We start from the raw sequence: 27141 nt of genomic DNA, 5'->3' as shown, positions 1-27141 counted from the left end.
TGTTATTCGCGATTTTAAAGAGGAAGGAGTCATTGTTATTATTATTGTTATTATTCCCTACAAACGCCTTCATAATATCTTTATTTATCTCACCATCGCACTGTTATCTAACACAGCAATATAATAACAAGTTTTTGACTATTAAAACATATTTTGTTATATTATTTAATTCCAAACTAATTATTTTTATAGATAATTTTATAAGTTTATAACATATATTCTAACATTGCATAATTAAACGAATTTGTATTTACTGGTTGCTATATGTATATGAGTCAAAACGCCAAGTATAAATGTACATTTGGACCGACCTTCCGCTGGTTTTAATTGGAATTTACACTACAACTGCAGTGTTCTTAATTTTTTAAATATTTTTTCTTCGATTATTTTGGTCATGGTCGTAAAAAGTATTTTGAGTTTTTGTCTCCAACAACATTAAAATCTAAAAACTTGTTTTTTTCATATACTTCCTAAGTAGTTTTTAAATATTTTTTTCAATAAAGCTCAGAAAATTTTATATAAAATGGGTAAATTTCAAATTGGGATCTCCATGAAAACGCTCAAAAACAAAACAAAAAAAAAAAAGGAAAAATTCATAGAAAAGTCGAAAAACGGAAATTGTTTAATTTTAACCATTTTGATAGTAAAATTGTCTCAGTTTTCTAAAAAAAAAAAAATAAGAAAATTCTTAAATTTTGCAAACATGAAAAAACTTGTTTTTAGATTAGAAACTCAATTTTAATGACTTATTGTTAAGCAAAAAAAAATCAATATTTTTTCCAGAAAGCAGACATTACTTTATTTAAGAAACCGATTTTTAAGATACTATATTGATAAAACAAAGGTTTGGATAAATACTTTTTACAACCACGGCCAAAGTAATTTAAAAAAAAAAATTAGAATATTCTTTTCATCCTAATGCCCGACTTTCGAGTTGGGCTTATATTTCTTAAAAACAGTAAATAAACAAAATGTCATCGATACTTGTGTTCAATATGTCATAGCACTAATGGCCAGTGCAGTGACTGTCCGTCGACTTGTGCTTACAACATGACACATTCCAGCCTTTCTGGGGTATTTGGATATCCTAATATAAAGTGTCCGAAAAATTGCTAGATAAGCTGTGAATTACATTTCAAAGAATGCAAATTCGAAAATAATTGTTTCGCATATTTCAGGTTTTTTCATGATTTAATTGAAAAAGAAAAAAGTTCTTTGTAATATCAATTGTTTCATTTGGGTATTAAAAAAAAGAAGTTCTTCTTATCTTTTTCTAGGTTCTTGGTATCCGTAAACGAGTACTGATAGGTGAAATCAACGGTAGAAGACCCAGATGCCGCCCCTGCACATTAGAAAACAATATTTTTTGTGTTTTTTTATTTCAAGCTCAAAACAACACCTGGATACATAATGTGTAGCGAACCCGGTTGCACCCAAATAGCAACGTACGACAATGGTGTGTCCGGGACGTTGGAAGAATTCAAAAGGTTCCACGGCTCCTTGTTTTTCGATAACGCATCACGCGACAAAACATACCACGACTTAATAATCGATTTTACCCAAAATAATGTGCAAATCGCCTTTAAAAGCTTAGGTAAGTTCTACGAGGATTTTTGCAGACCGAAAAAAGACAAAGAAATTGCCAGAATTTGGCGAGATTTGCGCGGAGAATGCATGGAATATTGACGCCCCTTGACGTATTGCGACAAATTAAAAAACGGATAGATTCTACCGTCAACTCGAGCTTAAGTGAACTCTGGGTCTCTGTTGGCTTCGAGTACGATGAGGTAAATGATAAAACCCGTGTTACGTACGAACCGTAACGAATTTCGAAAAAAAATTACTCAAATCCATACTATACGACGAATTATCTGTCCAAGAATAATTGAAAATCCAGCCAACATAGAAAGCGAAACAATCCTCATCCAAAGCCGCAACAGTTATTCGCTTGATAAAATATTCAAATTGTCAAATACATTTTATAAAATTACAAAATCTGTACAGCTGTAAAATTCCATTTTACAATTATTAACTGACTTTTATAATTCAAATATACGTTTGGAAAAAAAAACCCATACATTTCTAGTTATTTATGATAGAACAATATTTTGTATTGGTCAATCTTGATTTGTTTAATAATACATTGAACAAATACATAAACGTCGTGGCATATTAGGGTGAGAGATCTATATAAACGCTTACAACAAAAAGTGGTTAAATTACTTTCCAATTAACACTTTGATGCAAATCGGTGGATAGTAGCTTAAAACCAATCTAGTATAAAACAAGCACAATAAGAAAGTATTATACGTAAGTGAGTAGTTGTAATAAATATGGTATAGTAAGTATAAAGTATGGTTTGGTAAGTTTGGAAATAAAATAATAACAATTATTATTCGGAAAATTGTATACGTCATAGTTTAATTCAAGATCTACCTTTTGCTAACTTTCAGACCAAAATCCCTAAAACTTGTAAAAGTGAAATAAAGAAAAAATACCATCTATTTTACAAGAAAGGGGATGTGATATTGTACTAAGTCATATATTAATTTAATATATGTATATTGCATTACAATCAAAGTATAATGGAAAAATTAAATTTAAAAAAATGTTATTACATGTAGTATATTTATTAAACCTTCGGCAGTTATACAAATTAATTAAATAATCATACATAAAATATCTGGCATATGTTTTGCGCCTCGTGTAAAATTAGTACCGGCAACAGATTTAACTCCATTTTAGCCTTATCATTAATGGCTAAGAGATCTATTGATAACGTCATTCACTAGTTCATTCCAACTTGAAATTTCTTCTTTTAAGAAAATAAATCGACTAAGGCTTATATTGTGTTCTGTTTATTTTTCTTTGTTAATCCTTAATCGTGTCTAGTTTCTACTGTACGGTATGTTATTATTTTGTTATTTTTGATTGTGATGAGATATTTTTTTTCTCAGTCCGTCAACTCTCAGTATAGAAATTTAGATATATTTGTGTTCCTGCGTACTGATTAATCTGCTGATGTGATGAGTAATCTGAAAACATATTTGAATACCTAGAAATTTTTTCCAGAGACGACAAGATCATATTTTATAACTTTGAACTTAAAAGTGTCCAGTATTCAATTATATAATAAAGTATCACCAAAGAATTGTACTTATGATAAAATAAACAAATTAAAAAAGTTGGTAGGTCGTCTCTTAGATAATGATGAATTTAAATTTGTTTACAGATACCTTATCACAGCAGTAGATATATCATCGAACCATGTACCGTTGAAACAAAAGTACGTCTACATTTCTATGAATATTGTGTGTTAGATGGACCGAGACAGAATATATCATTTTACAGTTGCTTTTAGTTTGAAATTTATTACAAAGGAAAATATATTTTACTTATAGACAAACCAAATTAGTATTTGATATCGAGGAAAACAAATTGACCCATTCAATTGCATTTTCCATATCTATTATGTTTGTTCTATTTATAATATTTTGTTTTTTTAAGTCCGACTTAAACAAATCAATTTCACTTATAAAATATTCATTCATTCGTTTTTTTATAGACTCTAAAGACATTTTTAATTAAATATAAATAACAATTTAAAAAGGCGCGCAATTCAAACGGGACTATACAGATAACAGAATAGTTGGCGCGAAAATAATTTTGGCCTTATCATTAACGGATAAGATATCCATTGATAACGTCATCCACTTGTTCATTCAAATTTGAAATTTCTACTAAGAAAATAAATCGACTACGGCTTATATTATGTTCTGTTTTTTTCTTTGTTAATCCTTAATCGTGTCTAGTTTCTACTATACGGTATGTTATTATTTTATTAAATAGTTTTTATTTGATTGTGATGAGATATTTCCTTTCTTAGTCCATCTAACTCAGTATAGGAATTTAGGTGTATTTGTGTTCCTGCGTACTGATCAATTTGCTGATGTGATGAGGAATCTTAAAACATATATGAATACCTAGAAATCTTTTCCAGAGACGACAAGATCATTTTATATAATTTTGAAGGAACTTAAAAGTGTCCAGCATTCAATTATAAAATAAAATATCACCAACGAATTGTACTTTAGAAAAAATAAACAAGTGAAAAAGTTTAATTTAAATTTGTATACAGATTCCTTATCACATCAGTAGATACATTATCGAACCGTGAGCCGTTGGAACAAAAATACGTCTACATTTCTATGAATATTGTGTGTTAGATGGACCGAGACAGAATATATCATTTTACAGTTTCCTTTAATTTGAAATTTATTACAAAGGAAAATATATTTTACTTATAGACAAACCAAATTGTTCAACATGTTTCCAAAGTACTCTCCACATAACATACCATTCAAAACTTTAAGTATTATGTATGAACATTTTCAAAACTTATATGGGCTGTTCCAGTAAGTTTTGATTTATGACATAAGCTAATTTCTAAAATAATTATTTTATTTTGTTAGACCTTTTTTTAAAAGAATTAAGGAGTAATAACATTATTTTGTAAAATTGTTATAGTTTATTAGGTACTGATTTTTTTCAAAGTTCTAGTATACAATGTTGACACTAAAAAATCTCTCTAAATATGTTGAGACCTAAATTCAGTGTTCAAAAAACAAATTTAAATAATAAATGACACCTAAATGTATACATACTTAATAAATTATACATCATAGGCCATAACAATACCATTATCTAAGGTTTTCGTTTATATTTATTAATAATAAAGATACATTTTTTTACAGAGAGCAAACCTTATGTGATGTTATGTTGATATGTGATGATGACGTTCAAATTTCAGCACATAAAGCAATTTTAGCATCTGCAAGCCCAATGCTCTTAGCAATGTTCAATGGTGGCTTCAGAGAAACCAAAGAAATCAGTATGCCTATTAAAGACATTGAGTCTGGTATTCTGAAATCAATTGTAACGTGTGCATATACATTTCAGATGGATATCAATAATAATAATATTGAAGTAATATAATATACAAAACAGATACCAAATTATTTCCATTGAACACATTTCTTGTTATAATTTTAATATTTTTTTGTATTTTAGAAACTATTGAAAGCTTTTATTGAAACTATTGAAACTATTGGAAAAGAAAACTTTTCCACCGCCTAAAAATGTTTACCGGTCATTTTAAAACCTTTTGAAAAATTCTATGATATGGTTTTATCATTTTCGGTACTTGTCTAAATAATATATAAGCGTCTTAAAAACATGTTTTAAGTTGTGTTATTTTTTTTGAAATAAGAGGAAAACATATTTTAATGAGAGGTTTTCCATGCTTGTTTAAACAGTTACTTACAGTTAGCCATACACCAATGCACTAAATAAGAAATGTATCGAAAAACAAAAACAACATCTATAAAATCGGCGTAGTGATGTTATATTTTGAAGTCTTCAAAGTTTACACGATTTTGATTATTATTATATTTATTTTGGGACTATTTATTTTTTACTTGAGCAATTATAAAAGTAGGACAATTGTCAGTATTCCGACCATACCTACCCAATCCCCCCCCTTGGTTCAATTATAATAAGGGTGGTATATTTATAGTGCTTGTAACCGTAAAAAAACTAGATCCGCCTCTGGCTCCGAGCCCTAAAGTATTTTCTTATTTTATTAGATCTCGCCCATTATTTCCTCGCTATTTCCTGTTCTGTTAAAGTAATACAGTTTCTTTCCAGGTGCCCGGTAACCATGAGATCACTAAAGACAAGTTGATTCCATTGCTAGCTCAACTTTATCTCTTCCCGATCCACATGGACTTGTCATCCACAGTTAGAACATTCTTCAGCAGTACCAAAAAAAAAAAAAATTGTTTACAAGTGAGGCAAATGTGAAATGGTCCTCCTTTCCTCCCGACCTTTCTAATATGCCATCTTGGCAGCCCTAACATCAGCCCATAGGCGCAATTTCAATTTTTAACTCGGGGGGGGGAGCTGGACATCTTTTAAAATATATATATATATATATATATATAAGTAAATATATTTTTGTATTTTAAAATTGTACGCATAACTCAATTATTTTGGGGGGGATAGTCCCACCCTAGCCCCCCCCCCTAGCATTTGTGCCTATGCATCAGTCCCTGGCCTTGGTTACACATCATATCCTAATGGCTTTTCCATTGAATCATATGTGCATAACTTTTTGTATTGTATTTAATTATATTTATATTTGGTTACAACCTAAAAACATAGGATGATATTACAACTTATGACGTTGTTTAATAAAGGCCAATTAACGTTTCGGATCCGGGATGAACATTAAGATGTGGGAAATATACATTGGCGTTCTTTTAAAAAAAAACAACACAGTTTGTAATGACTGTTCTTATAACGTCATAATACTTAAAAGGTGGCGTGTAACCAACAGGTGTTTTTCATATAATGTTTGCAAATTGACTGCACAACAATATAGCGTGTAAAAAAATATTATTTGTATACCGTTGGTTTCTGTACAACAAGGGGATTTTAACTAAAACTAAAAAGTGCTAGTTGTATATTATTACTTATATATTTCTAATAATTATGTGTTAAACGCTAATTGTATTATTGTATAATTAGCTGCATGTCTTTAGGGAAGAAATTTACAAATAAAATAATTCCAAACACTTCAATGGTGGTAAAATAAGAATGTACAAAATAGGTATTCACTGTAACTTAGGTAAATACACAGTACCTACTACGGTGTAAGAAAATAGTTCAAACATAAAAGACACAACCAAATGGAATACTTGAAAAGAAAAAAACAGTTTTTTCTTATACTAGTACAAAAATATATACACCTGCTCGTTTGTAGTGACATAGCGCTGATAAACACAAAAAAAAACCTAATAACATGATACCCACATCGTTTTGAAAATATTTTACCACTGACAAAAATGTTCGATATTCGATCTCGGAATAAGCTATTTATTAAGGGGTAAAGGATTGGGTAATATTTGACAAAAATCGAACTAGTTGCTATTTTAAATATGTCGACTGATTTTAAGGAGAAAATATTTTAAGTTTATCTAGTTATAAAACGTTTTAAGTTAATGTTCTCACAGTTAATGCGAAAGTTTGATAAATAAAAAATGTTAACTGTACTCAACCCATCTTTGAACTATTATGAAAACATTTGGTTTGAGCGTCCAATTCTATAATGATAAAAAAAAAAGTTTTATTAATTTAAAAAAAACCTATTACCTACTTAGTGTTTTACTCAGTTTCAAAATATTTAAAATTAAGGCAACATTAAAATTAGAGGTCTTATTTTAGGCCAATACGAACCAATAAGTCCACTGGTCATCAGAATCTGATAAATTACTAAATACTAATTAATAATAATAACCCAGAACGGGTTGTATATTTATATATATATATATGCAGGGTGTCATGGAAAGTTCTACCGAGCTTCAAATGAGACATTTAGGATGCTCTATGGGTACAATAAATGGTATTCATCTTTTTTTAATTTTAAAATTAATTAAAATAGAACTCGTATCTCATTAAAAAATGGTCTATTAAAAAAACTATTTGCAGATTTGAAATTAGGTGAAAAAATCTAGTTGAATTGACATGTAACATGATTTTTTGGTATCTGGCCACACATGCGTCTACAGGGTGGCCACCGAGTGGCCGGCATGTGACTAAAACCAACATATGATATGCGACATATCATTTAATATAAAATAATATCTAAGGACACCACTGGATTGAGAATAAAATTCTAACCCAAAACGATGTGTCGCATGCCATATGTTGATTTTGATCACATGCTGGCCAATTATAAGAAAAAACATCCTAAGAACTTTAATGTTGCTGTTGACACTAATTGGTTCTATAGATTTGTATCGCACGTCAATAAGAAATAACCACTTTTACCAATTTGTAAAGGTTAATATTATTTGTGACGTATATTTTTTGAGATCTGTACGGTAAGAGCAAATAAATCGCCACATTAAAAAAAAAACAAGTAATTTAGAACATTCTAAACGCTGAGGAGTATAAATCAATTAGAGGAAGGAATATTATGGCGTTATTAAATCAATGTCTAGATCAATATAACACACTCATTTTATTTAATTCAACAAACAAATAAAAGTTTTAGATAAGCGTAGTATGCTAGAAAAATAATAAAATTCCTGGAAAATGCAGCCCTCCTATAGAGTTTTCATGAACCGACGCGACTACTGCTGATAGTCCTGGAATGCTTCTAAATTTCAATCCATTAATATAACTTAAGTTTACAAAAGGTTCCTGATCTAATCTTAAATAATTAGGCCAGTAATCCCAACTACTCCTCGTAATAAGACTTTCCACATCACCAGGTGGACACTTACTTAACTTCAATTTGTCCCTTGCGGTATTCTTAAAAAATAAAAATGGTTAAACATGTTTTTGAATAATGTAGTATTTTATACAAAAATTACTTTTAATTCAGGGCTAGGAAAACGAACCACAGATGACAAGTTTGCATTTCTTGTGTCTAGTGAATTTACCCATCCATTAAAAGTGCGGTATGGGTCCAGGTTCTATTTATAAGAGAATTTATTTATTATAACAATAATACACGTTTACATAACAACATAACAACAATAATACATTTCTCATTGGGTTTAATAAGAATATAAAATGTTATTTTTTCATATTGTTTTTATACGATGTTATTACAATTTTTTTGTTTTTACACCATTTCCAACTTAGTTTTCTTGACAACAAAAAAACTTAACATAAAACATTGCATGAAATTTATCTGATAATAAATTTGGGAATTTATTGAATAGGGCCCACGCTTTTCTTTTTAGTCAAAAATTAACGATGTTACAATAAAATATTATTTAAAATTGTAAAAAAATTTAAATTGTTATTGTAGTAAATTTTTTTTTTACTTTTTTACTATTTTTTAGAATAGTACAACTATAGAATATTATGTTATTATGTATTATATTTCTGTAAAATAATTAATATTCTTTAAATAATAGGTGGTGCATTGCTCAAGTGCTCCATGGCACGAGCCGCCACTGGGTCTAAGTTAAAAAAGGTCACTTCTTCACTCTTTAAATTTAAAAAAAATGTATAGTATGATAAAATTGTTTATCCTAAGAACTCAACACATTTTGTGGAGTTTTGAAAAACGTAAAATGTATTTTTTACCTACTAAAAAATAAATTAAAAGACATTACTCGATTATATTTACCTGGCTTGAAGAACCCGTAAAATATGGTGAATCTATACCAGCGTTCACTAAAACGTCAAAACACGGCAACAGAACTATAATTTTCCACATCATTTTTTTTGTTTATTCACTGTGAAATATCTTGACAATAAAGAACAACTAGAAAAGTGGAAGTCAGATACAACACTGTGCTGAATTTCAATGCTTTCGTTGCAGTATGACTCTTCAATTTGTTCTATGGGTAACGAAAAAGCTACGCGTTTTTACAGATGGCCTTAGTTAAATACAAACACAATTTTGGCCGGCACAGAATAATATGATGTTAGTGAATTTTAGCATGTAACATGCGTTGTTAGCCTCGGCACCTAAGCCCAAAAACGAAACTATAATGTCTTACGAGGTAGCGCGTCTACTTTTAACGAATAATAACATAATATAAGATGCCATGGAAATAATTACTATAGTCCTCGTCGTCATACATAACTTTTGGCGAGAACCTATGTATTGATTAAAAGACTATTATGTGTGACGGTTATGAGTAAAATTGGTAAGAGTACAATGGTATAAGATGTACATATATATATGTATGTATATACATTTTTTTTAAAAAAGGTATCTAAATTAGTGATTTTTTTAATATCAAACATGGTATTTTTTTCATATTATATAACAAATTCAGAGGAAGTAATATCCAATTCTTGATCATTTTCTTTAGTAGCACAATTCCATATGGATAATACCTTATTGTAGTAGAGATTGATGTACACACAATTTGTAAAAAATCTGAGGAAATAATTTCGTTCAAACTATAGAATAATCTATAAACGATAATCCTTATGCGCATATTGACATAATATATTATATGGTACATGACAATTCTATATCATATTACATTTCAACATCAAACCTAAGTATTAACAACTTTAGTTACTCTATTAATTAAAAAAGCAAGTTGGACAATACGAATTACTATTATAATCATTGCGGACTGTTATTTCCTGAAATGGATATTGTGTACAATATTATATAGGCACAGCCGTTTTATTTGGATCTCATTTCAGCCAAGTTGTTCAACCTCATCTTACCTATGGATCTCCCACCTAAATCCTTTCCTCCTGGTGAAGTTAAGAATTGTATTTGTTCCTTTCCACCTAAGAAAGCCCCAGGCTACGATTTAATTACTTCTGAGGATGCTCGACAACTCCCTAAAAAAACATTAATTTTATTGACTTTTAATAATGCAGTTCTTCGTTTATCATATTTTCCACTTCAATTGAAATTCTCCAGCGAATCTTACAACATACCTTTTTGTTTAAATCTGTTTGCTATAGTTACCAATTTAAAATAATGGCTATCGTTTATTTTCAAAATGTTTGCCATCAAGTTGCAGCAGCCTAATAGTAAACTTATAAAATACAAGTTTTCTAACAACAACAAACCGTGAACTAGGGTCGCTTAAAATATTATAAATTACTATGTACACTATACCTGTTAAAAAAAAAAATATATATATATATTTGTGTGTTTAATATTCTGTACATATCCATTGACAATTAAAATGTATAAGTTTTTTGTAAATCTCAATTTACTCGTATGATATTTTGTTAAACGATATCCTAACAGTCACAAAAATAGTATAATAATAATTTTTTGAAAATATACTTTTCTGTAGAATTAAAATATATTTTTGTCAAGTTGTTGATCGTCTAAATAAAATAGTAATAAAGAAGAAAAAATTGCATAGGTTGGTGAATAGAAATTGGTCTTTCTGTAGGCAAATTTTAGTATTTTACATTCATTTTTAAATATTGTATAAAGTAGTAGGATTTTATTATTAACCGCCGCAACCAAAACTGGTCGTTAAAATAATTGTGTGCTAGTGTAAAACTAAAATAAAAACTTATATAATATACACGCTTATGTCATATGTTGCTACAATTTCTATTTCTATAACTTAAACACATTTTTTAAAAATAATTATAAACATTTATAAAAAAAAATTATGTACCTGTATAACATTATTATGCCATTATAGGCATAATAGTATTATATAGATACATCATTTTTCTCAAAAGCCTGTAGCACTATTACTGACGGCAACATACACGATACGGCACAGAGGAAACGATACCTGCATACTGTCTCATCGGTCGGACAAATTATCTACTAATTTACAATAAATATGAACTATAATTGAACATTTGTTTTGTTTAAACTATTTCTTATTAATGATACTTATATTTAATAAGAATAAAAAGAAATTAATTTTAATAAAGAAATTCACATGTGATAATATTGTAATAGTAAAAAAACTATTTAAATCAATACGTTTAATAAAATATTCGAATAAAAAATATACTAATTTAAAATTATAATGCACAATTTGTTTTTATGTGTAACGTCCATACAGTTATGTTTAAAAATTACTACAATTTGCTTTGGAAAGTAATGACTGATCAAGTTACCTGTTTTTACTAACAATAATAACTTATATTTTATTCATAAAAAATAAAATTTTTTCTACTTACAAACTAAAAACAAAAAAAAACAATGTTTTGTTTTTAGTAGATAAATAAACTTTTTTTTTTTTACAAATAATTTATTTGGTTGGTTTTTTTTCAATTATAACGTAATTATTAGGTTTTTAACTTGTGTAAAGTATACATAATAATAATATTACTCTGCTATTTAGATTCATTGAACAAACATAATTTTTCATAAAAATATATCAAGAAATCTAGGGAAAAAAATTAATTTTATAAGTGCAGTTAAGAAAAAAAAAATCAGTACGGCGATGCGTCAACTTGAATTAACATCCGATTCTCGTTGTTTCCTTTGACGTCCATGTCGTTGATGATCTGGATAAAGAAAAAAAAATGATATGAAATTTAAAAAAAATATATATATATAATAAAATTAATATATACAGTATGTCAACGAATAATAAATAACGGCGAAACTCTTTTATAAAAAAAAGTACCGAAAACAATGGTTGAAAACGTGAATTTATTAAGCGTAAAATGGTATATATTATTTATAGCGTATTTTTTTATTTATAAAGTATATTATTAAGTTTAAATTAATCCAATATAATTAAGATATTCATGCACTTTATGCTTTGGATTTAAATATTTATTTTATTTTATTAAGTATTTCAATTTTTATTTTTTTACTATAATTGTATTTTTAAAAAATTAAAATATTTATTGTGCTATTATATTGAATTAACTATTTACTTTTTAATTGTATCAAGAAGTTTTAAGCATTCAGAGCAGAACTTGGCTTTTGTTAAGTATACATCGATCTGTAAATACGAAAATGAATCAAGAACAAAAAATACAATAATGTTATCAAATGTAGGACAATTGAAGTTTCATACTTGCATCATTTTCTATAAATTAACTATGACATCTCTCGAGTCTAACTTGATTAAATTCAGCAAAATGAATTTATTTATGTTCAGTAGTAAGCTTGTTGTTGTTGTATCAATCCCTTGGTGTAAGTAACTGAAAAATAAAAAAATTCAAAAGTAAATACATTTATAAGTAATAACTATCCATGAACTTTGAATACATAATTCGGCGGTTTAAAGTCTATTTGGCTGTTAGCAAGTTATTAAGGTACTGTACAGCCCTTTTACATACGTACTCACGGTCATCTTGAAGTCGTAGAATTAATTAACGTCCAGCCATGCTCATCCGCTACAATATTTTGCTAAATTTCAATGAGATAGTATTTGCGGATAACAGTTCTTAATTGTTGCTTTAAACATTTAATACATTGAGAAATTTGTGCATAAGAACTTGATTCATAAAGCATTTCCCTGCTCTTAGTTAGAGTTACGGGAGATTCTAACCGTTTTTCTGTAGCGTAAAAGTGACCGACAAAATTACTCATTGAAACTACTGTTGGTTTGTTGGTCGGTTTGATAATAAACATTTTCATTGTTGGCATCTTGAATGAAGATTGCTTTATCGGATATTCTTTACTGGAGTTTTCGTTAAACAAGTGACTTTACTTCGTGTACGTTTGGACGGAGTTTTATTATTAATATTTTCTGTAGGGGCCTATGGTGGAAACGGCACAAAACACTAAACAGTAAACACAACTACTATAATCACTAATATAACAATTATTGATACATAATGACTTGTGGTCTTAGAATCTTCAGTACTATAAAGTATATTATTATTTATCAAGAACAATAATATTATTATCACACATTAAAATTTGAAAGAATATATTTTGTGATAAGAGTATATCGTCAGTGAACCCCGCCATCGCATCAAATTTAAATTGTATCTTTTTAAACGTTTTTTCCTAAGCTTTGTAGTTTTAATTTTTTGAAAAAGATACCTACACAATTTAGTGAACAATAAACAGTCTTTTTATTCGTATAACACAAGTTTCAATATGAGATTAGGTCATATTTTGATACACACGGTAGTAAATCTTTCACATTGTGTTTGTGCTATGCTTTGTTATATTACATAAGGAAACTTACAGTCATTCATATATAGAATCAAATAGGTACCCGAGGACTTGAGTCTATTATGGCTATTTTTACTTTTTCCTATTATTTTTTTTAGTGTTCAACACTTTGTACCTGAACAATCAACAAAATAAAGTTAACCTTTTTGCTCTAACGATTACGATAATGAAATAAACAGGATATAATCAATAGTACAATGTAATAGCTGTGACGATACTGGAGTAAAATGTAAATAGTTCATTTCTAGGTATTTTGCTGTCTATTAGGTGTAAATTGTTGACACTAGATGGCTCTGTTTGTGAACTACTATTAAGCCGGTGACTTCGATGGACGATACGAAATACTTACAATTGACTGAGAATGTTTACTATTGATTGAAAACAACTAGGCGTCGTCTAACGCAAGTCGTGTGCAAAAAATAAGTATATTAAATATTACGCGTGGGGTGAAAATTACTTTTGACAGTTTTACTCGATCACTTTGGGTAACTCCGGTTAACTCACTGATGACGACCATAAGTATGGATCGTTGGCAATCGTTCCAGTTAAGATCATACTTCACAGGATCATTTCTGTAGTATGCATCGTCCCCTCCAGGTGCAAATCTGGAGTCGTCGTCAGCCACGATGATGAGACTAGTTCATTTGCCAGAGCGTGAGGCTGCTAGTGGTCTACCATTTGCTTGGTCATGACTGTCTAGCGACGATGATCGCAACCAGTTCGCTGGAAGGTGTTTGAACGGTCTGAGTGGTTCCTATTAATAATAGTGATGAAATATGTATCAACCTGATGCCCATTGCTGAACTCGAGTTGAATACTTGAAATGCTGGTAAAATATGTATAAAACATTAAATTTATCAATTTTTGTTATATTTGTTTAATATACCCGAACCGGGGCCGCTATTACGCATAAAGGGTGGTAAAGTCAGCCTAAAAACCGAAAAAAACGTATTATTATTATTTGTATTAATTAAGAAACAAAAAAGGTATTGATTTTTACAATACCTAGTCAATTTGTTTAACTTAGATGCAGATCTGTGAGGGATTTTCACTCACGGGTATACCTAATAACACATTTTGTGCCCGTTGAGGGTTTGCAGAGCGTTGGCTCCCGCGAGTTCGGCTGTTTTCATATATTTTCCCGATAAAAATAAATTAAGCCTATCCGCCTGTGGACGTACAATTTAAGGCGTTCATACAACACTACAAAAAAATAGTGTACAGTTGTAAAAAGCAAAAAAAATATGCCAACGGCACGTAGTGTTCCCAAGCGGTCACCCATCCAAGTACTAACTACGCCCGACGTTGCTTAACTTCAGTGATCGGACGAGAACTGGTGTATTCAACGTGGTATGGTCGTTGGCGAAGGAATTGTGTTTATGTTACTTATTTAAACACAAGATTGTAACTATTTTTCTTTTTTTAATAATATAATATGATGTAACACACTGCATACAATTTAGTTTTCACAGCACAAAAAATAAAATAAAATTGTACAATACAAACTAAATCACATTATTTTAATATTGTGCACGATAAAATATGTTGATTGTTAAACAATGTATTAATGAATCGATTTTGAATTTTGGTTATTAAGAGTCATGGCAAAGTTTATAAGATACAATTATTTTACCAAATACTATAAGTTACATCATACGACCATGCGATAAATGAATAAAGGAAATTTTAAAAACTGAATTTTGAAATCTAAAATGTTTAGTTTCCTAGGGACTATATAGCATTTTTGACCAAGTACACTACAAGTGTAAGCATATTAAATGATTACATTTTTTAAAAATTGATTCAATTTTGCAAAAGTAAACGTCGGTTGCTCAAGATTTGTTTTTTAATAAATGCCTATATTTTATATTTTGGTTGTCACGGCGTAACATTTTTGGAATTTCACAATTATTTTGGTTGCTATTCGAAAGTATTAGAAATTTGAATTTGTTCATAACTACGGTCATCAAGGGCCTTTTAACAATAAGCAGCTGTATGATTAACACATTGGCTAGGTACGTCATGTATACTTTTTGTATTTCGGTAACCAAGGCGTAACATTTTTGGAATTTGTCATTTTTCAAAATAATTGGTGACTGGTCTTTAATTGTTGTTTTTAATTTTGTGGGCTGCTGCCTACTGCGTAATCTAGTACAAAACTAATATATAGTTATTTGATCATAATATTCAATAAGTCCACAATTATTTTCGAAACAATAGTAGTAAAACTAGTTTATTAAAGATTTTTCGTTACAAAAAAATGTACCATTTTAAGTATATGTTTAATTTTTTGTTGAATGTTTTTCGTTATCAATTAAATTCAAAATGAATAATTTTTTTTTGTCAAATGAGTTTTTCTGTTTTTGTTTTGCCAAACATGTGATGTTTCAAATACCCGATTCAGGTTTGTTTTTTAGTTCTTAGTACTCAGATATACCCGTGGTCTCTATTTTAATCTCGACATTGAATCTACCTTAAAGTGCGCGATTCCAAAGTTGTATTATTTGCAATCGACAATAAACGCACTTGTTTAGAAAAAGGCGTCAAGTGAAGGCAATTTAGCTACACGAATGAACAGCGTGCTTCATCGCATCTTTTTCACTTTTTAATACTTTTATATGATATGTCATTCAACTAACGAATAATTAGAATTTTCGAATGAGCATTTAGTTAAATCAAATTGCATAATTTAAGTCGATTAAACTTTTAAAAAAATGTCGTTTCCCGTTATTTTCTGTTTTGCGAAGTACTAATTTGTAAACGATTATTTTTTATTGTTATTATGCACTCGGCTTAACGATTTTTCTATTTTGAATTTACATTTGTATTATTCTTTAATCGTAGTTGTCTGTCTTATCAATAGTATCATTATTATATTCGCAATGATTAATTATATATTGGTTAAATTAAATATTGACAAAATTTTTTGTAGAGATAGCACAATAAGTTATAAAACTATAGTCAACAATTTTGATTAAAAATTAGGCGAAATAATTTTGTATTTAATTAATGGAATTTGAAAAAAGGATTGCAATACAACAAAGAAATGTTTTAATAAAAAATTATACTAGTGATAAATTAAAACATTATTCTAAAGTAATTAATCTAAATGTCGTCCAGCACAAACTTCTTGGCGAATTCGTCAAGTAAAGTAAATTCAACTTTACTAAGACTAACGATTTTATTTAAAAACTCGGAAAAATCCACCACACCGTCGCCTGGAAAAACATTCAGGTATTAATCAATAACAATTTTCACTACAATTTGTTGTTGTCTTCTATCAAGTATTTACCGTTTTTATCAAAGTTCTCTATGGCTTTTTTGGCTTCTTGGGATTTGGCCAATTTCGAGTGTACAAAGTCTGAAAAGTCAGCAATCACATCAGCGGTAATAACGCCTTTTTTGTTTATGTCCATTACAGTAAACATCTCACATAAAATGTGCAACTAAAAGAATAATTAAGAAAAATCTTATACATTTTGAAAACACTATAACACTACTGTATTCACTTTTACAATAACGAACTTAAATGGTAACGTACATACTTTATTACCTTTTTAAATTAAGAATATTTTACTAAAAATGTTGACTGGTTGACGACCAGTTTTCAACAACTACTTTTAAACTTATAAGAGGTTAAAAGTTAGAAAGGAAGGGAAGTGCACGCAGATAAAAATAATACTACACCCCACCTTTCCTCCTGCGATAAACTTGTAACTTCAATAACCATCAAAACTAGTTATCCAAAAGCTGGTATAGAATATTAAGTTTGGGAGAAGCATAAAAATGTATGGAAAATTGCGATCACATTATTAAAAAACACTATAAAATGTTTTTTTTAATATTAGTTAAACCCAATGAGAAATTGAAGGGTTTCATGATGAAATCACATGTATACATATAAAGAATACGTTTAAAGATGATTGAAGGCATATGCGAGTTGACAAACTTGGAATGTCATCTTTTCACCAAGTATATTTCTATAAATTTGATTATATTACACCTAAATCGGAAAAAGTGTTTGAATAAAGTATTTTAGAATATTTAAAAATAAAAATTCACACTTCAACATTTAATTCCTGACTAATTATTCATATAAATTTTAGGTAAAAATACTATACGAAAAACAAAGTTAATACATAAACTATTAACCTTTAACGAAGCTTCCATCATTAATTCTACTCCCTGGAACTCGTCACAATCAATTTGACCATTTCCTGAAAACAGTTGTAGTAAATATTTTAAAAATGAATTTCAACATATAAGTTTCCTACTACCGTCTTGATCGATAAGGTTAGTTATTTCTTTAGTTTCGTCTAGCGCGTTGAAAAAGTTCTGTTTACATTCTTTAAACAGTATTGCCTGAAGAGCTGTTACCGGAAAATTTTCTTCGTCGCCGAATGGACAGTCATCATCCACTACACTCGATGTATTTTTCTAAAATAATATCAGAAATGCATGTCATGTAAACTTTATAACGACTTATTTGGAAAGGTTTAAAAATATATATATATATATAGTTTTTGTGTGTATCTGAATAATGTTTAAAAACAATGATTATATTTAATTATATCATTTTTATGAATTAAAGCGAAACAGTATCAGGGTAAAATCTCTTTTAAGTTTTCATTCATTCTTCCTTTCCTTCCTTATTAATAAGTTGCAACAAAACTGAAAACACAAAAACTTCAGACGCGTATAAGTTTTTAAAATCAATTTCATATTTATATTCGATCCAAAGTATGCGTTAAAAAATCTTTTAAAATATGTACATACTCGTAGTTTCAAATTAAAATAGTAGCGCTCTATAGTTTTAATAAAAATGTAATTACTTCTAAATTTGTATGGAATATATAAAAATTGAAGGGCCAGAAACATTTTGTTTATTTCTATTGTTTAAATGAAATTTTAGGCCTTAAGGTCTGAAAAATATACCGAAGGTAAATCTAAAAGGGGACTACGACGTCTTATACAATTTTAGATTGCTCTGTATGTGAGTACATTTCATTAACTTTTAAATAGAGAAGAATATACTACAAATGTTGAGTGGTCTATAACAAGTTTTGGATAACTAATTTTGATGTTCTTGAAGTATTATTATTTTTATCTGCGCGCACTTTCCCCCCGTTTTAACTTTTAAACTCTTAAAAGTTAAAAAATGGTTGTTCAAAACTGGTTATAGACCAGACAAATTTTCAGTACATTATCCTCCATTTAAAAAGTAAATAAGGTATATACGTTACTATTTCAGTTTCAATAGTTGCTATCAAAAAAACTAATTTTGGAGGAGAATAAAAACATGAAAATTTGTGAGAAATTGAGATCATTTTACATAAAAACACTATGAAAAAAAATAATTTTAATTCAACCCAGTGAGTGGCACACGATAAAAAAATCACCGTTCCTACTATGCCTCGACCCCACTGTACTCATTTAGAGTTTATAATGTCTGTTACGTCCTAAGTATCTCACAGATATATCATAGACCACAATGTGGAAATCACAAATACGAAAAAAAAAATAATAATAATAATACAGCGTAACAATAATACAACGGAATTAACCTCTGTCATAATATCCACTATCGGTTTGATTTTTTCTAATTTAATTTGCACGTTACCTGAAAATATTTATTACAATTGTAGAGTGAAATTAATACAAAATACAGGGTGATCAACTTATCGTGAACCACTCAATATCATACTGGGTTTAGTTAATAATTACATTTTTTTTTTTCCATACAATTTGTATACAACGTGAACTCAATTATTCACAATTTATTTTTGTTTTTACCCTCCTCCCAACTTGGTTTTTTAGATAGCAACTTTTGAAACTTAAATGGTAACGCATAGAGTTTAAATGTTAGGATGGGTGGGGGGAAGTGCGAATGGGAAATTCGCGCAGATAAAAACAATACTGCACTCCACATTTCCTCCTGTACTGAACTTGAAACTTCAATAACTTCAAAAATAGTAACACAAAACTGTTAATCGACCAGACAAAAATTCTAGTACATTATTATCAATTAAAAAAAATAATGAAATGTATGCGTTACCATTTAAGTTTCAAAAGTTGTAATCGAAAAAACTAATTTGGGAGGAGGGTGAAACCAAAAAAAAATTGTGAACAATTAAGATCACATTGTATAAAAATATTATGTAGAGAAAAAATGTAATTACTTATTAAAACCAGTGAGATATTGAGTGGTTCACGATAAGTTGGTCATCCTGTGTATATGTTTATAATATATGTGTATATTTTTATTTGTATTCTGAATATATTACCGTCTCTATTCAATAAAGATATATATCTTTTTGCTTGGCGAATAGTAACGAGTCCGATTGACTCTTCGAATAACATTTGCTGTAGTTCCATTGCGGAGATCAAACCATCATTGTTTTGGTCGTACATATGAAATTTCTCATGCCATCCATCGTTCACATCATCCTCGCTTCGGAATCACAACCTAAGTGTATTACATGAGAACACATTTTGTGGTAAACAACACGACCAATTTGTGTAGAACAAACAGTGCAAAGACATTTTGTATACATTTCGTCGATATCATTGCGAGACTATCATTTTGTCTAAATATACCTAGGTATTATAATTAGTAAAAAACTCTTAAAAAAAAAAGAAGGAAAAAATAAATATTTCCACGATGGTTTATTTCTGTGCTGCTAATTGTTTGGTATTATTAGTAAAAATTCAATGTACAATATTATCTTCTACTATCATTGTTTTGTTGTAAGAAAAAATATTTTTTTGACCCCGTTTACTACAAGTTGTTTCATATTTAAAAGGTTTAGATAATATATATTATTTACGTACCTCCGTTGAATTGGTCTCGATTGACGCATCATTTTCCCCAATAAAACATGCAAAACACAAAACTACTGTAAAACTACTTAAAAACATACTGCAATTAAAAATATGTACGTGGAATAAATTATTATGTACGTGGTGTGCTTGGAAATAAAACTGTTTCTAACAATTTTGCGTTATGTTTTTCGCGTTGAGTACTTGCAGTATTTCTAACATGTTTTTTTAGTAAAAACAACAACTGCGAAAAACAAACATAAGCCATATTTCAATACCTACTATAGTTTTCAGATGTTCGGGCGATTGTTAATATCAATATACAGATGTATTTCATGGGTAATTTCCTAACGGGGTTAGTATTGTTCATATTGATATGACTCACCGCATCTTCAAGAGATTAAAATAGAGAGATATAGATATCCAGAGGGCGGGAGGATGGGTGGGATTCCCCCTCCCCTATCCCTCCTCTCCTGGCCATGAGAAAAATACAAATTCAATTTATAGTAGACTTATAATGAAACTACACAGAAATAATGGAGTTTTTAACAAATAATAATTATATCAATAACCGAATTTTTTTTAACCCACCAACAGTGAAGAATGTTAAGAAAATTGGATTTTTTTTATAACCCCTATAACAATAAAATCACTTTATTTTTACCTCCAGAAATAGAAATAGTGCTTTGACATCGCCCAAAAAGAGTTATCATGTTTTTTTTTTTTATTCAACTTTTATAGTTTTGTGACTGAGGTCTGACAATATGACTGAAGATAGATCTTCAGTTGGGGTTATAAAATCCAAAGAGAAAAGGACACAAATTACCCTTTGACAGGGGTAAATTTTTAGGTTGTTTAGTTAGAGTAGATCATCAAAAGTAAATACAATTTTTTGCACATTACTGTCTTCTAAGGCGTTTTTTTTTTATATAGAGTAAATTCGTTATTTTTAGTTGTAACAATTATTAATCTAGACCAGTCACTTCCCCGAACGAAGGATATTACAACGTTGTAGATATAATTTTATATACTGAATTATTATCGCATCCAATTGTTAGTATTACGTTTAAGCCTCGCTTTATTTGGGTTATAAAACTACAGAGTGAATGAAATCAAGCATTTTCAGCATAACTGGTAAGTTTACCGGTGTATTTATTTCGAAGAAACCTAATAAAAACAATAAAACGTCCAAAACAATAGTTATATGGATTTTAATAGTAAGCGACTCATTTAGCGCTCTCCAAGCACTCCAAAACCCCTTCTCGACAAACGAAATAACCCAGAACATACAAACAGAACTATATTCTACAAAAAAAAATATAGAATTTATGTGGGTACCATCTCATATCGGAATTTCCGGCAACGAGATGGCCGATAGGTCAGCAGACATAGCGACTAAAACCATCCTGCATCCAACAATCACTGACATACCGGCTAAAGACATAAATAAATCTATTAGGAATAAAATAAATATGACATGGCAAAGTTACTGGGATTCCGTTCCGCCTTCCAACAAATTAAAAAAAATCAAAAGATGCACTAAAAAGTGGCATTATCTTCATAATTTAAACAGACGACAAGAAGTAACTCTAACCCGAGTGAGAATCGGACATTCGGTTTTGGTACAAAAAAATAAAAGGCGATCATCATTTCGAAAACGATACCGTCTCGGCTCCACGGCAAAGTTAAAAAAGTAAGCACAGTGAATTCGACGTCACGTCTTCTACTCCCTCTCGATTAACTATTTTTTTTTTTGAAATAATTAAAAAATGTTTAGTACTTACCCGTGTGACTGACTGTTGAACCCCAAAAACAGCACCGTGTTTTGCACGCGTACCGCCGCAAGCTACTGCACGTTGACCGTCGACACGACTTGGCAGTATAACAGCGCCAGCGCCAACCCCTTCTACCGCTCTCTATCACAGGGTGCATCCGGAACTCTCCAACGTTTAAACTGTGCAGAAGGATAACCGATAAGGATAGTTTTTTTTAATATAATGATAGTCGAATTCATTTGGTAGGTAGGCGTAGGCACTAGCTGGAAAAAATTCCCGAACAAACAAACACCGCAGTTGTCAGATTCCCTAACATAATACAACCTACCATGTAATATTAACGAGTATTAACAAATTGTAGATCCTATAAATTATTTAGAAAATTTTTTTTAAAGACTTCATTGTCCGTAACGACACAATTTTAGTTTTTATTTTATACTGTCAAGTACGGCTGAATGAAAAATAGTAATATTCTGGGTCGGTCTATTTTACCGAACTGTATATTCGGTTGCTTATACCCTCGGGACATATGTACTGAACTATTGAAACCTAACCTAACCTGCCTACAGAGTGTATAAAAATAATGTTTTAATTTATGCAATTAGCGGACCAACTCGTTTATGGCCAAAATTGACAATGGCCCTTTTAAGCCACAGATTTGGTCTGTTTAAAATATTTATAACAGCAAAACAACATACAATACATAATTATGAGGATTTAAATTGGAGGCAAGACTAGATGGAAAACACTGATAAAACGTGTACCCGACAAACTTTTTTTAAATTTAACTTATGCAAATTTCGCTCAGAGTACCTTAAAGCGGCGGGCGAATGGAAACCCACAGGGAAGAGACCAAGAGGACGTCCAAAGAAGCGATGGATAGATGGGATAAGGCAGGACTTAGAGAAACTAGGGATACCAAATTGGGAAGAAAAAGTACAAAATCGAAAAGAGTGGAGGGAGGTGTCGGTGGCGGCAAAAACTCTTGAAGAGTTGTGATAGCCTTCTATTAAGTTTAGCCTTAATGCCAACTGAGAATTTAATCCATCAAAATCAGTTATATTAATTTTACAATGATGTTTCTTTTTCTCTTTGTGTTTGGAGCAAAAAACAAATTGAACTTGTATAATGTATATTAATTATATATTTATATTCACTACTTAGTATTACTCAGTTTTGATTATTACAATTTCATAGTATATAATATTAAAATGTTTATGATATGTCAATATTAAATGTTTTCAATCTCGCATCATTAAAACAAATTATGTGATCATAATCACTTAATATATTTGATGACTCAATCTCTTGCCATATGTTTTTTTCAGCAATATATCTTTCACAAAAGACTCCCTCGGGTTCTTCATCATTTTTTGTGAACCACAAAGTGGTATTTTTCCCGACAACAAATAAATCGTTTTCAATAGTAACGGCATCTGCATTTTAAAATAAAGTGTTATAAATATATCATATAGATAAATCTTTCATAGTATAAACTATTAGTTTCATCATTTTCGGAACTTTTCATGTTGTCATTATTTATACTGACTTTTTTAACCAATTGCTGTGTCAAAGCGATAGCCACAGTACTACAGTATAGTCACAAGAGTGAAATGTTGACAATCACTCTAAATCCCAAATAGGTTTGAAAGGTCAGATAGCCAATGAAACGACAACATGGATATACCCGAACATGATACAAATCATATTCGGATAATATTTCTCAAACACAATTATTATTATTCACTTACTAGCAAACCTTTTTGCATTGATCATATCAGGTAGGGTATCCCATTTTGAATCATTTATGTTCATTTTGTAAGCGCCTTTCAGTTTTTCATTACCGCCAAATAAATAAATATCATTTTCTCTATCTGAAATGCCCATTGTTACCCATTCTACTTTAGCTGTAGCTGTAGGCATAGGATGATGACACTGTATCCAACATCGTTTTAGTAGATCATAGCAGTCTACACTACTCAAAAAGTTGTCATCACCACTATTATCATATCCACCAAACTTCATAGAAAAAAAAATGAATTACATTAAATATAAAACGTAAAATCAATTACAATTATTTCTTTAGGTTTGGCAGCTTTTGTTATTGGTTTGATGGATAAAGTTTTATTTGTGTAGCAGAAAACACGTCCATTAATAGACATCAATAATGTTCTATATTTGCACAAATTGAAATAAATATAAATCATTTCCTCCGCTTGTTATGTCTAATAAAGCAGTAGCTGCTCATATCGCATTTAACACCACCGTTTTTCGTGCATATTATGGCACTCTATACTACTTAATAGTACATCTACATCCACAAGTCTACAAAACTTCATAGAATAAAAAGTCAACTACATGAAATGTACAACATTTAAACTACACTAGGTTTTTTTATCATGGTTATTAGCTTGTTAGGTTGTTGGATAGTTTTATTTCGGTAAATAGAATACTAGTACTATTGGGGACGATTTAAAACCTCGTGTTTAGTTTATTTTATAAACATAAGATCAATTTAGCCTAACATCAGATTTCATATGTCACCTAAGTAAAACACTGCACTACTACATGTCAACATAACATAAATTATGTATACAAAACCATAAGCCTATTCAAATTGTCACTTACTAAAACCTATAGATTAAACTATTACTGTCTATACCTGTATACAACACATTAAATACAATTTCATACTTACAACATATAAACGAGAGTTGTGAATTATTAAACTACATAATTGCCGAGGGGTTGGCATTGGCTTATCTATTACAGTCCATTCCTTTGAATATGTGTCATAATATTCTATTGAATCTAATGTTTCTCCTAAAGTATCTTCACCTCCTACCTATGCGGAATAGAGAGTAAAAAGACGCATATTAAATATATATTTTCAATATGTTACATAAATTTTGGACTCGGGTATATTGTTTTCCAAATAATATAAATTGATACACACCACATATATATACTTTCCTTGAGTGCAAACAGAAAAATATAATCGTGATCTATGCAAAGGCGTTGTAGGTATCCACATTTTTGATGTAGAAGTAAGTTCAAGTTCATAAACACAATTACTCCCTTTTTCTATTTCATCATAACCTCCAATTGCAAGTAGTATTCCAGTTTCCGAAACGACCAAAGTTGCATCTCGATGGGGTGGACAAAAAAATGAATAATCACATGATTTCCAATTAAGATCATTTTCCCGCCTTAGATCCATAAACGTTACATAAGAATCATCACAATTGGATTGACCTTTAATAGCAAAAATAAACTGAAAACAAATAATTAAATATTTCATTTTCTACAAATGTAAAAAGTATTCTATATGTAGATGTCCCACACAGCAAAAATATGTTTAACAAAAATAATAACATTTTATAATATCGTAAATATATTTCCTTAGATTATAAAATAATCAAAATATGTGGAAAAAATTATAGAAATAATTGTTTGATTTCATAATAAATGTACTTAAAAAAAAGTAACATTGATTATTATAAAGTATTTTTACTAAGTAGGATGCCACAAATAAGTTTCAAGAAAATATTTATATACATTTGGTTTATACAAATAAGGTGTCCTCTTTGTTGCTTTTGTGATATTTTCATCAACGTCGACAGATAAATAATTTTCCATGATATCCATCAAACCTAGAAATGATAGACTTATATTTAAAATCCATTATGAGACTAATATACTATATGAAAACAATTGTAAATGTGAATTGTAAAAAGATCCAATATTTATATGTTATATAATATAGTAATCAGTAGGGTCGGCATCGGTTTAAATACTCACAGTCACGTTGGCTTCTCAATAATGGTTCATCACGTATACATTTAAATGCTTTTCTCGAAATTAAAGGTAACCTTAAGTAATTTAGTAAATTTGATAAATATTTACTTCGTTCCTCTAGATCATACTTTATCCATTTAATAATGAAATCAAAGATCTATAATAAATAATAACACCTTATGTGTAAAAACATACGCAATTTATTAAATAAATCATTATTAAAAACAATCCTAATAAGAAAATTGGCGTGGGTAAGGAAATCAGACAAATGTATGCTGAATAAAGTAATAAGAACTAAAAATAATGATCTTATTTCTTTATATTTTTAATTAACACATTATTGAAATACTTGGTCTTAAAAAATGTCTAATCAACTTTATGCTTTTTCTCTATATTTCCAAATTCATTTTCTCACAAAAAGTAAAATGGTTTTATTGTTGACTATCCTGACATATATTTAAATATATATCCGGATGGGCTTCTTAACCTTTTGCTCTTCTAAAAATTATTACATTCTTGGACACTATCTGCATTTATTCTTAAAAACTACAACCAAAAAAACTATATAAATCTAAACCATCAACATAAAAGAATACTTTTTCCTACTTTTTTGATTTTTTCTAACTTTTTCAACATTTTAGAAAACTTATGATACTACATTTTCAGTGTAGTATGATACTACACTCCCAGTATTAATATCTCATAAATGCAATTAAAAATAATCAAATTAAATTGTATTTTTTATTTTGCCAAAGTACCTTTTCTTCAGATTCAACCACCAAATGATCATTTGATATAAGCTTAAAAATATCTTCAAAATTTAATTCATATAATTCTATTACTTGCGATTCATTTTCCAGAATTGTACTAGGAATAAAACATTTAGTATATATTAAAATATTCTCAAACGAATTCCAATCTTTACTACTTACTTAAAATGTTCTAAACAATACAAGAAACAATAAGTGTATAGCCCTTTTTGTGATGTAGGTTCAGAAAAGCTCATAAAATTAATACAATTATTGACGTTTATGTTTTTTTTAACATAAATCCTTAGCATAGTTAAATTGAAAG

The 27141-nt window shown here is 29.3% G+C and overlaps 3 protein-coding genes, 2 long non-coding RNA genes and 2 other non-coding genes across 7 annotated transcripts; 2 read left to right on the top strand and 5 right to left on the bottom strand.

Annotated features, from left to right (window-relative positions):
* The first annotated feature begins 3697 nt into the window (after positions 1–3697).
* Positions 3698–5149, top strand: LOC126847131 (kelch-like protein 3). The gene is made up of 4 exons (XM_050587213.1): positions 3698–3825; positions 4308–4415; positions 4755–4986; positions 5071–5149. The coding sequence occupies exons 2-4, from the start codon at positions 4327–4329 to the stop codon at positions 5134–5136; spliced, it is 387 nt and encodes a 128-aa protein (XP_050443170.1). The 5' UTR covers positions 3698–3825; positions 4308–4326; the 3' UTR covers positions 5137–5149.
* A 2915-nt stretch (positions 5150–8064) lies between these two features.
* Positions 8065–9424, bottom strand: LOC126847139 (uncharacterized). The gene is made up of 3 exons (XR_007686987.1): positions 9206–9424; positions 8439–8540; positions 8065–8376 (listed from the first exon to the last, which is right to left on the bottom strand). It is a non-coding gene; the product is annotated as an uncharacterized LOC126847139 (long non-coding RNA).
* A 1824-nt stretch (positions 9425–11248) lies between these two features.
* LOC126847135 (uncharacterized) lies at positions 11249–13296 on the bottom strand. Its single transcript, XR_007686982.1, has 4 exons — positions 12833–13296; positions 12564–12690; positions 12421–12488; positions 11249–12042 (listed from the first exon to the last, which is right to left on the bottom strand). It is a non-coding gene; the product is annotated as an uncharacterized LOC126847135 (long non-coding RNA).
* Positions 13297–14222: 926 nt separating this feature from the next.
* On the top strand, positions 14223–14427 carry LOC126847283 (small nucleolar RNA U3). Its single transcript, XR_007687028.1, has one exon. It is a non-coding gene; the product is annotated as a small nucleolar RNA U3 (small nucleolar RNA).
* A 493-nt stretch (positions 14428–14920) lies between these two features.
* LOC126847299 (5S ribosomal RNA) lies at positions 14921–15039 on the bottom strand. Its single transcript, XR_007687043.1, has one exon. It is a non-coding gene; the product is annotated as a 5S ribosomal RNA (ribosomal RNA).
* Positions 15040–16620: 1581 nt separating this feature from the next.
* LOC126847129 (uncharacterized) lies at positions 16621–20326 on the bottom strand. Its single transcript, XM_050587207.1, has 6 exons — positions 19960–20326; positions 19240–19295; positions 17953–18112; positions 17828–17892; positions 16968–17121; positions 16621–16893 (listed from the first exon to the last, which is right to left on the bottom strand). The coding sequence occupies exons 1-6, from the start codon at positions 20084–20086 to the stop codon at positions 16781–16783; spliced, it is 675 nt and encodes a 224-aa protein (XP_050443164.1). The 5' UTR covers positions 20087–20326; the 3' UTR covers positions 16621–16780.
* Positions 20327–23444: 3118 nt separating this feature from the next.
* LOC126847126 (kelch-like protein 5) lies at positions 23445–27094 on the bottom strand. The gene is made up of 8 exons (XM_050587204.1): positions 27000–27094; positions 26826–26934; positions 26071–26224; positions 25828–25922; positions 25226–25543; positions 24968–25114; positions 24021–24288; positions 23445–23705 (listed from the first exon to the last, which is right to left on the bottom strand). Exons 1-8 carry the CDS (start codon positions 27071–27073, stop codon positions 23485–23487), a joined length of 1386 nt encoding a protein of 461 aa, XP_050443161.1. The 5' UTR covers positions 27074–27094; the 3' UTR covers positions 23445–23484.
* Between the last annotated feature and the right edge of the window lie 47 nt (positions 27095–27141).

Source organism: Adelges cooleyi, unplaced genomic scaffold (genome assembly GCF_023614345.1).
Source record: "Adelges cooleyi isolate 19-005CV unplaced genomic scaffold, UGA_ACOO_1.1 ACOO_flye_CR_arks_rails_tigmint_CR_PRNA_9, whole genome shotgun sequence".
Taxonomy (NCBI): domain Eukaryota; kingdom Metazoa; phylum Arthropoda; class Insecta; order Hemiptera; family Adelgidae; genus Adelges; species Adelges cooleyi.
Note: the sequence above shows the minus strand (reverse complement) of the source record. Positions and strands in the feature narration are given on the sequence as shown.

What these genes read in the sequence shown, in the direction of transcription:
- LOC126847131 (XM_050587213.1), top strand. Translation starts at nt 4,327, where the DNA reads ATGTTTCCAAAGTACTCTCCACATAACATACCATTCAAAACTTTAAGT. An exon ending in AACTTATATGGGCTGTTCCA is followed by an intron (nt 4,416 to 4,754) that starts GTAAGTTTTGAT and finishes ATTTTTTTACAG; the next exon opens with AGAGCAAACCTTATGTGATG. An exon ending in TCAATAATAATAATATTGAA is followed by an intron (nt 4,987 to 5,070) that starts GTAATATAATAT and finishes TTTGTATTTTAG; the next exon opens with AAACTATTGAAAGCTTTTAT.
- LOC126847129 (XM_050587207.1), bottom strand. Translation starts at nt 20,086, where the DNA reads ATGTACGACCAAAACAATGATGGTTTGATCTCCGCAATGGAACTACAG. An exon ending in ATCTTTATTGAATAGAGACG is followed by an intron (nt 19,296 to 19,959) that starts GTAATATATTCA and finishes AAATATTTTCAG; the next exon opens with GTAACGTGCAAATTAAATTA. An exon ending in TGATGGAAGCTTCGTTAAAG is followed by an intron (nt 17,122 to 17,827) that starts GTTAATAGTTTA and finishes TTATTCTTTTAG; the next exon opens with TTGCACATTTTATGTGAGAT.
- LOC126847126 (XM_050587204.1), bottom strand. Translation starts at nt 27,073, where the DNA reads ATGAGCTTTTCTGAACCTACATCACAAAAAGGGCTATACACTTATTGT. An exon ending in CTTATTTGTATAAACCAAAT is followed by an intron (nt 25,544 to 25,827) that starts GTATATAAATAT and finishes ATTTGTTTTCAG; the next exon opens with TTTATTTTTGCTATTAAAGG. An exon ending in CAATGCAAAAAGGTTTGCTA is followed by an intron (nt 23,706 to 24,020) that starts GTAAGTGAATAA and finishes TTTAAAATGCAG; the next exon opens with ATGCCGTTACTATTGAAAAC.